Here is a 12,360-nt window from a genome sequence, read left to right on the forward strand (position 1 = left end):
ACCCCCTGAGATCCAGACCCTCCCCACTCTCTTGGCCTTCCGAAAGTCTACTAAGACCTGGCTGTTCCAGCAGGCCTGGGGCTGTTGACCCTTGATTGAGTTCCAGCCCCACTAAGAACTGAGTGCGTGTTGTGTTCTTTTAACTGCCTTGTCTTGTATTTTAAATTTTCTGGTTTTTTAAATTGTTTTTATGTAAGCCGCCCAGAGTCCTTCGGGATTGGGTGGCATACAAATCCATTCAAATTCAAATTCAAATTGGGGCATACTGGCTCAATGGGATTGACATGAAAATAACAGAGATCACATTTACGGTATTGGTAATTATGGACAAATTACTAAATATTGGTAAAGTCACAATGGCTAAAATAGTTTATGTTGTGCTAAAAATATGTAAAACTTTGATGCAGTAACATGGGAATCTTTAAATAATCTTTGGACATTTACTTCTGTTTTAAAATGCAAAGATAGCATATCCCTAAAAGAATCTTGCGTGTAAAATTGCAAAAATTATATGCCATTACAATTTCTACTAGATGTATTTGAGTGTATAAAGGATTGAACCCTAACGTATTTTCTTCTCCTGAATAATACTTTTTTCAAGATGGATATACTTAGGAATAGACTCATTTACACCAATAAAAGTTTTGTACATTAGTTTATTCTTCCAATACAATACAAATTTCAAAATATGCCTTGAACATCAACTTCCAACGTTCTCAACTACCTTACCTGTATGTGTTTTCTATCACATCAGAAAGACATCAGGTCAACATGAATAAGAAATAACTTAAAATAGCAACAAAGAAGCTTCATACTAAGGAAAGTCCAGCTGAAGATGTATGTCCTCAAAGGACCAGCCTTGGGACCAATTTGACTAATATTTTATTGATGAAATATAATGAAACCTGGAAGACAGGAAATTATAGGGTTTTCTTTCCCTCTGGATTTAGGATAAGGAAGGCGAGCGGGTGATTTCATCAAGCAGAATTAAAAAAAATGGGAAGAAATCCACATATTCTGGAAATACCGCATTTTAAATGATTAGCAAAGAACTGGTCATATGAAAATAACAAATGAAGAAAGAACTGGATCTTGTTCAGGCACACAGTGACTATGAGTTAGCAGAGTCATAAAGCTGCCAGGTATTGGGATGTCATTCTTGGTTTACCCAAGGTGGGGTAATTTCAGGAAGCTTTGGAAAGGGTTCATATTTTTGTATAGGCTCTCACAAGAGCTCATCGGGAGTGCAGTTCTGGTCACCCGTTTTCAAAGAAAAATAATTCCAACAGGAGAAAGAGGGGGAAAGGAGCCAACTAGCATACTTAGGCTACAGAACAAGGATTCAAAGGACGCTAAGATAAGGAAGAGGTTGAGGTTTATTCGATTTATATGCAGCCCTTCTCCCAAGGACTCAGGGCGGCGTACAACATTAAAAGAAACACATACTACAAAAGTTAAAAAGAAATTAAATAGGATATCCCCAAACCCAATTAAAATTAACAATGACACATTTTTTTAAAAGAATTAAAATTAAAATTAACAATAATCAATCATTTGTTTTGTTTTGTTCAGGCCAGGCTGGCTTGCTGGAAAAGCCAACTTTTTAGGGCGCGTCGGAAGGACCGGAGGTCGGGGATTATACGAAGCTCCGGGGGCAGCTCATTCCAGAGGGAAGGGGCTCCCACAGAGAAGGCTCTCCCCCTGGGGGTCACCAGTCGACATTGTGGCACCCTGAGGAGGCCAACTCTGTGGGATCGCACTGGACGGTGGGAGGCTACCGGTGGCAGTAGGTGGTCTCGCAGGTACCCTGGGCCTAGGATGATGCAAAAATGCAAAAAGATAACACAAGATAATGCAAAAAAAACCCCACAACTAAAAAACTAAAATGCAATTAATAAATTTAGACCAGAAAACTGGGAGTTGTGAATATGAACAAAAGGTGGAAATACTTATTTCACAAAATTGAATATCACATTTATGAAATATTCAATTTTAGTAAAAGAATTATTTCAATCATTTTGTACCTAGCTTGATATCTTTAGCTATCCTTTTGTACTTATCTGTTTGGGGGATACCATATTACATCAGAGGTGGGTTCCTACCAGTTCGCACCTATTTGGTAGAACCGGTTCGTCAAATCTACCAAACCGGTTAGAAGAGGTTCCACCAGTGGACCCGGAAAGCAGGCCACACCTACAGAAGAGGTTCCAAAATTTTTTGAAACCCACCACTGCCACACACACAGAGAGAGACAGACAGACTGACAGAGAGAGAGAAAGAGAAAGAGAAAGAAAGAAAGAAAGAAAGAAGAAAGAAAGAGTGAGAGATGAAAGAAAAAAAGAAAAAAGGGACAGAGAGACAAAAGGAAGGAGAGAGAGAGAGAGAGAGAGAGAGAGAGAGAGAGAGAGAGAGAAAACACATGGCCGGCAAGCCACTCCCACCAGGTCACATGGCCGGCAAGCCACTCCCACAAAGGAGGCCACACCCACAGAGTAGGTTCCAAAATTTTTTGAAACCCACCACTGTATTACATAGTTAAAAACGACCAACAAGTAGATGGCACATGACTAAGTCTGCATACCACAGGTGGGTTGCTGACAGTTCGGCCCGGTTCAGTCGAACCAGTAGCGGAATTCAGGCCCGGGTCGCAGAACCGGCAGCGACCCAGCCTTCCACGCCCCCAAACCAGTTCCTTTGCTGTCGCTTGGCCACCGCCATTTGGGATTTTAGCAACTGCATGAGCACAGTTCATTGTAAATGGTTCTGCGCAGTCACATACGCAAGGGCACATCTGGCACACGGACATGTTGTGCGCGGGTGCGAACTGGCACTAACACCGGCAGCAACCCACCCCTGCTGCATACCCAACACTAGGATACAGAATTAGAAACAGGAAATAAGATTTTAAAATTAAAGTGAGAAACATAATGACTGTTCAATTGCTCATAAAATATCCATAATGTGGTTCTTACTGTTATTTACTGAGTACATTCCTAAAGGAAACAAGAGTTTAATATTCTGTGGTATTAGGATTCTGCTCTGTTGGCAAAGAAATAGAAGCTTCACAATGCAGGTTTCATTCTAATGAAGAGACTGATTATATTATTTGGTATGGAGATACGTATTACAGAGATATTTGGAGAATTGTGTATTTTAATTACCAAGAGTACAAACTTTTTAAATCTTGGTTATATTTTTAAAACGGCATTTAAATCTGCAAATTCAAATTCTTAAGAATTGCATCAACAACTACCAGTAAAATAATTATGATTCCTTCTGCCTTAAAAATCATTGCCCCAAAGTTGCAGAGTCTTACTGCTACTTTTACAGACAGTGGAATGTTTAAGACGAAAGGGCACATCCCGCTGGCAGTGGGGCCTTTAACAAGATTATCTCCAAGTATGAAAAACTGATGCAATAAGCTGTGACAAGAGGCTTATTATTTGGAATTGTACAATATCCACATTGGGGAGGGCAGCTATAAGCCCTCTCTCTGTATTCTTACAGTTACCCTTTGGAGATGGGAAAGCTCCAAAATAATCAAAAAAAATGGATCTAAAACCAGATTATGTAACTATGTACATACAAAAGTCTGAGACACTGCCATTTCAATTTTTGCACATTTATGTTCGAGGATTTCAGTTTAGAAGGAGATCCACTATATAGTATAATTTGAGGAAGCATTTTGCAAAATGGCCAAATGTAGAATGGACTGTGTGTTATTAGAGATGAAATAAATCTAACTTTCTATAATTGACATACATTTCAGGATATATATATATATCCTGAAATCAAATCCTGAAGTCAAATCCAGGATGTTATATTGTTATAAATCCAAAGTATTGAGATGAACTTTTGATATTGACCAAATACTTATTTTCCACCATAATTTGCAAAAAAAAAATCTTTCCAAATCAGACAATGTGATTGTCTGGATTTGTTTTCTCATTTTGTCTCTCATAGTTGAGGTCTACCTATGATGTCAATTACAGGCCACTCTCTAATCTTTTTAAGTGGGAGAACTTGCACAATTGGTGGCTGACTAAATACTTTTTTGCCCCACTGTATGTGAGTGTGTGTGTGTGAGTGTGAGTGTGTGTGTATGTGTATACACACACACACACACACACACACACACACACACACACACACACACACACACATATATATATATATATATATATATATATATATATATAGTATTTGTGCTGATAAATAAATAAAGGGAGACTAGTATTTATCAGCACAAATACAACACAAAATATAACAAAGGCAACAGTAAAAATATTGGGTTTCTGTCTGGATAGTCTCCTAACCCTCCCATAATTGGGGCATACCAGGGGTTGTGACTTTAAATATATACCTTTCTCCCTGGCTCAGCTGATAACGGATCAGAGCCTGTGGCTTAATGGCTAAGACGTCTGCCTAATATGTAATATAGCCCAGGTTTGAATCCCAGTAAGGGTATGGCTAGCTGATGAGAGCTAAATAGCTTGAAATAGATCTATACTAGTCTCCCTTTATTTATTTATCAGCACAAATAAAACATACATACATACATACATACATACATACATACATACATACATACATACATACATACATATCCTGAAATCAAACCACCATTTTCAACTCTATATTAACAATCAGTATTTTCTCAAGTATAGTCAACAACTGCCAAGGTTTGGTACTAGAGCAAAGCCTTGTCTTTCTTTCTTTTTCCCCTTCCAAGGAGCAACATTTGCAGTATCATAATATGTTAGTGCGATTCATTTTTTTCCTGTCTCATTGGAGTATCAATAACCATGTTTGGATGATACATTTCCAGCTTGTTTCAATGAACTGCATTAAGAATCCCCTGGGCATATTTGAAATTGACTCTATGCAAGTCCTGTTGTGCAAAAACAGGCCTAAAAAAACTTCTTACAAGCACTGTAAAGTGGGCAGTATCAGCCTTTAATATTTTAACTTTATTTTACCAGGTTTTTTTAAAATCTGTTTCAAACACACAGCGTATTCAAAATATTCAATATGTAAACAGCCTTGCAAAACTAGCTTTTCTCTCATTTAGAGTACTTGTATCATCAAGGTAAGGCTTGAATAATTTGAATGCGTAATGCAAGACTATAGAAACCCTAAAGAAGATCCACAGGCTTGAGTTGGAGAGAGAGAGAGAGAGAGGGAGAGGGAGAGGGAGAGGGAAAGGGAGAGAGAGAGAGGGAGGGAGGGAGGGAGGGAGGGAGGGAGGGAGGGAGAGAGTGTAGTTCTGAATTTTAAGAGAAATGCCGTGTAAATTGTATGAAGAAACCATGACGGACCTGATGCAAAATATTTTAAATCTTATTTTTCCATTTTTACCTAAGAATAAGCTTTTGCAGCTGACAAAGAGCTTCTTTCTCATCAGAGACTTTAATCCCCATACATCACAGTTTATAATGGGTAAAAAAGGATAATTGATAGGGCAAAAGTAATCAGCTCTTCTTTCACCCCTACTAGTGTCAAATTCATGGCAGTTTATTTTGTTGAGCATACTCTCATATTTTTTTTCATATTAAGTAGAATACATTTCTTTTAAGAAAGTTTATTTTGGGCAATTGTAAAAAAAAAAGATTCCATTTGGAGTGCTAGCTTGGGGGGGATTTAGAATTCCAGAGGCAAAGTATTTTTGTAAAATGCACCTCCTTTTAAACAGGATAGTGTGATTGCTCCAGCATGCCTTCCATTGAAAGCCAGTGGAACTGGCGGGGGGGGGGGGACGATGATGACTTTTAAGATAGATGGGATCAAACCAAAAGGCTCCTATGTCAAACCAAACTCAAAAGAGAGCACATAAAATTTAGTAGGTCCCTGGCATGATACTACATTGGCAATCACTCAATCACTGCCCTAAAGCTATGCTGGCTGGGGGATTTTGGGAGTTGAAGTCCACAGGACTTAAAGTCGCCAAGGTTGAGAAACACTGGCTTAAAGCCACTAAGCAAGTTTATAGCTGCAATGCAAGAGGAACTGGGGATTTCCTGCTACGCTGTAAGGCTCCCAACTCTAAGCCACTTCATCAGCTTTTCACAAAATACTCTTTGTTAAACAAGTTTTGAACATTTATAGCCGTACTAAAATATGACCTTGGATTTCATGATACAATGCTATCTGTTAGGTCCTAGGAGTTTCCCAGAGCTCTGAATAATTTATGGAGAACTGCAGTGGAGATGACAATGTTGGCCTTTCTTATTACTGGTGGAAAAAAGACTTGGTGCCAGCTTCGAAGTGAGGAGGGGACAAGAAAGAAAGAGGAATGTGATTCTACAATCATGTGCCAGCCCATCCAGGACTAGAAACCTGTGCCCTTACCCCACAGAGCAATCTGTGGGTTGCAGCTGGTTCTGCAAGGCATAGACAGACAGCTAATTCTCCATAGGATGCTTAAAAATCTGCTTGCTTATGTAGGAAGTAAAAAGTAAGTGATGTAACTTAAGCAGGCAGAATATAATGAGTTCAAACTGAAGCAAAAAAAAAAAAGAATCAGTAACATGAAACAGTTAAATCCACTGAGGGCAAGTTTGCTGTTAACATGTTTTATGGGAAAAACTGAGTGAATCCTAATGTTATATATTAACTATAGATTATCCTTGCCCATTTTGTTAGAGAGCATCACAACATTCATCTATAAAAAGTACATGCAATTTTAATAATTATTAATATAAACAAAGAGACCCAGTTTGGTATAGTGGTTAGGCCCCCCCAGCTAGAAACCAGAAGACCATCAGTTCTAACCAGTGGTGGGTTTCAAAAAACTTTGGAACCTACTCTGTGGGTGTGGCCTCCTTTGTGGGAGTGGCTTGCCGGCCATGTGACCTGGTGGGAGTGGCTTGCCGACCATGTGTTTTCTCTCCCTCCCTCTCTCTCTCTCTTTCCTTCCTTTTGTCTCTCTGTCCCTTTTTTCTTTTTTTCTTTCATCTCTCTCTCACTCTTTTTCTTTTTTTCTTCTTTTTTTCTTTATCTATTTCTTCCTTTCTTTCTCTTTCTCTCTCTCTCTGTGTCAGTCTGTCTGTCTGTGTCTGTCTGTCTTTCTGTCTGTCTGTCTGTCTCTCTCTCTCTCTCTCTCTGTGTGTGTGGTGGGTTTCAAAACTTTTTGGAACTTCTTCTGTAGGTGTGGCCTGCTTTCCGGGTCTACTGGTGGAACCTCTTCTAACTGGTTCGGTAGATTTGACGAACCGGTTCTACCGAATAGGTGCGAACTGGTAGGAACCCACCTCTGGTTCTAACCCTGAATTAGATAGGAAGCCTATTGCTTGATCTTGGACCAGCCACTTTCTCTAAAGCCCTAGAAAGAAGCCAGGGCAAACCACTTCTGAAATCTTGCCAAGAAAACTGAGAGACTTGTCCAGGCCAGGAGTCAAGTCTGAACCAAAGGTACGAAAAAAAAACAATAAAAAAAGTAAACACAGAAGTGCAGGTTTTGGAGCATTTGCTAACACTTCACCCACCATATAAAGCATCTTCACAGAAGGCATATCTCTTAGTGAAATATTTATAGCACTTCCAAGCACTTCTGGAAATGTTAATAGTTAAGAAGACAGAGACTTTTATACTCTCGGAGAAAGATATGTGGAATAAATCTAATCTCCAAAGAAGTATTTCAGGGACATACACAATCTAAGCATTTCAGGTTCATACACAATCTGGGAATTCCAGGGAATAATTCAAGCGTGTAATCGAGAATAAGAAATTATAGGGCAAGTAAAGTCCAAGCTGACACAAGAGGAACAGAAATCGACGTAAATATTGATATTAATCTCACCTCTGTGTGGCCTAGAGCTGTTAAGACAACCTGTGTTCATCGCTGAAAAAGGCTACTTCCATATTTCTTCCTATATTCACGCAATGAACTAGATAAAAAACTGCTCTGCAGTCCTTTGCAACGGAAAGGCAACTCATGACCCACAAATTCTACCCCTGTCAGCATTTAGATGGGCCACAGAAAAGCAGCTGAATAACATGTTCTCAAGAAATGTATGTGGGCTGGAGGGGATACCAGATACCACACACCAGAACCTTGCTGTAGAAGGAAAACACTCATTAGGTACACCAAGCCTGATTTACTTTACTATATTCTTCTCAAAAGACGTTTCTTTTAAAAAATCAAGATTGCATTTTTAGATCTGTTTTCTTGGGAGCAAACTTTTTTTGAACTCAGTGGGAGTTTAAAATAGGCATGCAAAGGAGTGAATTACAAACCCATTTTAAGACCAACGGTGCTATTTGAAACAACAAAATAAATGTCCAGCTAGCTGTTTGTTTTTTTTAGAGAGAGACATTACATCCATGGGCTAAAATGTGTAACTTTCTGGATGAAGGATAAATTTGGTTTTTGAGTTGACATAGCTGGACTTGCACTAATGGAAAGGACCACAGAAAACACTAGATTTGATTTCATTGACATGTAATTAAAGTTGTAGCTAATTTAAGTACCCTTCAATGAGTACGGTATTTCATCATGTTCCTTCACATTCAAATTATAATGTAATAACCACTTTAGGGGACCTCAAACACCTTTGCCTAAAGCAGTGTTTCTCAACCTTGGCAACTTGAAGATATCCGGATTTCAACTCCCAGAATTCCCCAGCCAGCATTCGCTGGCTAGGGAATTCTGGGAGTTGAAGTCCGGACATCTTCAAGTTGCCAAGGTTGAGAAACACTGGCCTAAAAGCTTTCAGGGCAGAAATTTGGCTTTGCATTCTCAGGTTGTGTATTTCTGCTTTAGATTCTTGGTTCCAAAATCGAAGGGTCACCTGAGGGAGGTGTAAGAAATTCCCAAATGAACTCCCATCATTATGGCAGTAGGCAAACTCAGCAACATTTGTGCTCCAACTTGCTTTAATATATAGAAAAGACTCTTTGTTCTACACAGTGTAGGTGGATATTTTGGCCATTTATAGGAGCCCATCCCAACAGCGCTCACTTACAGAAGTTCATAAACAGGAGGGTAGCTGAGGTTCAGAAACCATATTTATAACAATAAACTCTACTCATTGTTAATACCAATGGAGCTACAGTCGTCTGCAGTTAAAACACTAGAAATTGCTTAACAGAAACCTTTGTTAAATGAAAGAAAATGAAAGCCATCTCTTACCCTCCCTTCAGCAGAAGACCAATTAACTGAGTCAAATAATCATCCGCCCTGTAAACTCTATCATAATGGGTCCAATAAACAGCAATTATACATGTTAACTGTACAAGGATAAAATGTGGAATGTAAGGACTTTTGTTCTTATTCAAAGAAGAATAACTAAAATTGTTTCTAAGATCGGGGGGATGGGGATGGATAAACTTCCATGTTTAGATTTCCAAATTTAGGAGTAAGAGTTGGGTCATTCTATTATTCGTATTAACATGAGACTTATTATCTCTTCAGTGTTTCATCACAATTTTCTATAATTATTCATTGGCTATATGGAGAAATTGCACACGGCTCTCCATTTCTGAAAACTCAAATACTACATTCACTCATAGCATTAAGCCATGATTTGCTTAATCTGAATTTGTTGAATAAGCAGCAACTGGCTGCTTGTGATTTCATTAATATCTCTCAAATTCAAATTTAACACACATAGTCAGGTTGATTATTTGATAACAGAACGAAATGGGGTTTGCCACTGTGTTCTTCCAGGATACTTTGTGCCTTCCCAGGATTGTCTACTGCTGTCAGATTTCCTAGTGGTCTCCCATCCAAGTCAACTTCAGGATTGGGCGGCATTATAAATGTGTTTAATAAAAAAATAATAAATAACTCTGGTTAGCTTTTGGTCAAGAACTCCCAGCATACATAATAATTCAGCATTTACACAGGCTCTACATACATGTATGGATATCCTTTTTTTTTTCCAGCTGAGGTCAAAGAGTTGTGATATATAGGAATAAATAGCTTCCAAGGCACGTGGATTACAAGGGGAAGCCCTTGCACAATTAGTGCAAAATGCAGAAGCTAGACCATCATCTTGCAGTTACTAGAAATGCAGCAGGAGCCAGGCTGAATGATTCCTTCCCTGGAAAATAACGTTAACTTTCCAATTTTCAGCCTTTAAAAGATTACTCGTTCTTCTAAATGTTCGGTGATGTTTTCTGATTGCTTTTTATAAATTATTATTGAGGCTTTTCTGTCTGATTGCCAAGGTACAGTCAAAAGAACATTCAATAAAATAAAGATTATTTTCAGCATAGCAGTCAAGGGTTTGCAATTTACAATCTCTATAGCCTTTGTCATTATCTCTATATATAATACTTCAAGAATGATAGTATGACTGGAATACAGAAAACTGCTGATCTCACGAAAGCAAATATGATGTTCAGCTGTCCTGTTATTTGGGACACATAATGGACTTTCATCTTGGGTTATCATAAAAAAAAGACCCCACAATTTTATACATAACTACATGCAATTAAAAATCTAAGTAAGTTCACTTCGGTATGAATCTAAGTTGGAACTACAAAACCTTTCCATTTATTTTTATTTCTTTATTCCAATTACATAGCAAAAAAAAATCAGATGCATAATTAATGGTTTACAAAACAATCAATAAAAACGTGGATAACTTTTAAAAAAAACCATTGCGGATTAGCCCAGCCACAATCCAGTGTGTAAATATGATTTCCTTTTTTAAAAAAATGAAGTTACTTACCTACTTGGAGGACGCGATCAACAGCACCTGATTGCAGCAAATTCAAGCCACGGTTGAAGGGCACACGAGAATCTCGCTCACCCTCTGGGGGATGATAGCCAAGGGAAGAGTACATGCATATTTCCCGTTCACTGCGTGGGAAGGACCAGAACACTATGCGCTTCTGTACAGGTTCCGGGACACGGGAAAAACGTTCTTCAACCTGTACAAGAGGGTGAAGGAGGAAGAGAGGGACCATTAGAAGGTCTAAGATACTTTGAGCAGGGATCTGAGGTTTAGTCTTACCCCAAATCCAAGGTAAACAACCTTTGAGTTATATAAAGGTTCCCCTTGCACATATGTGCTAGTCATTCCCGACTGGTGCTCATCTTCGTTACAAAGCCGAAGAGCCAGCACTGTCCAAAGACGTCTCCGTGGTCATGTGGCCGGCATGACTAAATGCCGAAGGTGCACGGAACGCTGTTACCTTCCCACCAAAGGTGGTCCCTATTTTTCTACTTGCATTTTTACATGCTTTCGACCTGCTAGGTTGGCAGAAGCTGGGACAAGTAATGGGAGCTCGCTCCGTTACACGGCACTAGGGATTTGAACCGCTGAACTGCCAACCGAGGTGGCGCAGTGGTTAGAGTGCTGTACTGCAGCCACTTCAGCTGACTGTTATCTGCAGTTCGGCTGTTCAAATCTCACCGGCTCAGGGTTGACTCAGCCTTCCATCCTTCCGAGGTGGGTGAAATGAGGACCCGGATTGTTGTTGGGGGCAATATGCTGACTCTGTAAACCACTTAGAGAGGGCTGGAAGCGGTATATAAGTCTAACTGCTATTGCTAACCTTTCTGATTGACAAGCTCAGCATCTTAGCCACTGAGCCACCATATACAATTCCTCAAACCCTTTATTAAATAGCAACAGAGCACTCCTAGATGCCCTCACCAAAATTTGCAACAAAACCACTACTTTTTTTAAAATAGAATTGAGGGGGGGAAACTGAATTCCCCAAACTCATAAAACAATTGAACGCAGGCTTAAATAGTTTCTCTTGTCAACTCTGATTCTATCTACATTATCTCTTTAGAGCAGTGTTTCTCAACCTTGTCAACTTGAAGATGTCTGGACTTCAACTCCCAGAATTCCCCAGCCAGCGAATGCTGGCTGGGGAATTCTGGGAGTTGAAGTCCAGACATCTTCAAGTTGACAAGGTTGAGAAACACTGCTTTAGAGAGTTAAAAAGTGCACTGGTAAGACAGGTTGTCATACCCTGTCCCTTACATAATGAACCTGTCAGCTGTTCACAGCACACGCCAGAGGCATCGACTGGGATTCCGACCTTCTTTTTAAGATTACTTGAAAATACCTTCAATTACCGTTGAAGGTTATTTCCTTCAACAGATCTTCAGGAGAGTAGCTTTCAAGTGCCAGGTTATAGCACTGTTTCCCCCTCCCAAAGCTTTTCATGATAAGATTTCTTTGCTGCAATAACCGCCCCCCCCTCCCCACTTTATTTTGATCCGTCCTACTGTGACTGTCATAAATGATCAAGGATACTTTGGAGGAGTAGGAAAGAGGGGAGGAATGGGAAGAAGAGGGGAAGGGTAAAGGGGAGGAAGGGGAAGGAGAGAAGGGAAAGGAGAGGAGGAAGGAAAGAGAAGAAAGAGAAGAAAGGGGGGTAGGAAGGAGGTGAGGAGGG

The 12,360-nt window shown here is 39.5% G+C and overlaps 1 protein-coding gene across 1 annotated transcript in view; it reads right to left on the reverse strand.

Annotated features, from left to right (window-relative positions):
• The window catches only part of ZSWIM4 (zinc finger SWIM-type containing 4), a 29,615-nt gene extending 18,740 nt beyond the window's left edge, over positions 1–10,875 (reverse strand). The window contains exon 1 of the mRNA XM_032238572.1: positions 10,677–10,875. Within this exon, the coding sequence (XP_032094463.1) occupies positions 10,677–10,791 (115 nt within the window). The 5' untranslated portion in view covers positions 10,792–10,875. The remainder of the gene's footprint in view (positions 1–10,676) is intronic.
• Positions 10,876–12,360: the final 1,485 nt, after the last annotated feature.

This window comes from Thamnophis elegans, unplaced genomic scaffold (genome assembly GCF_009769535.1).
Source record: "Thamnophis elegans isolate rThaEle1 unplaced genomic scaffold, rThaEle1.pri scaffold_321_arrow_ctg1, whole genome shotgun sequence".
NCBI classification, from domain to species: Eukaryota; Metazoa; Chordata; class Lepidosauria; order Squamata; family Colubridae; genus Thamnophis; species Thamnophis elegans.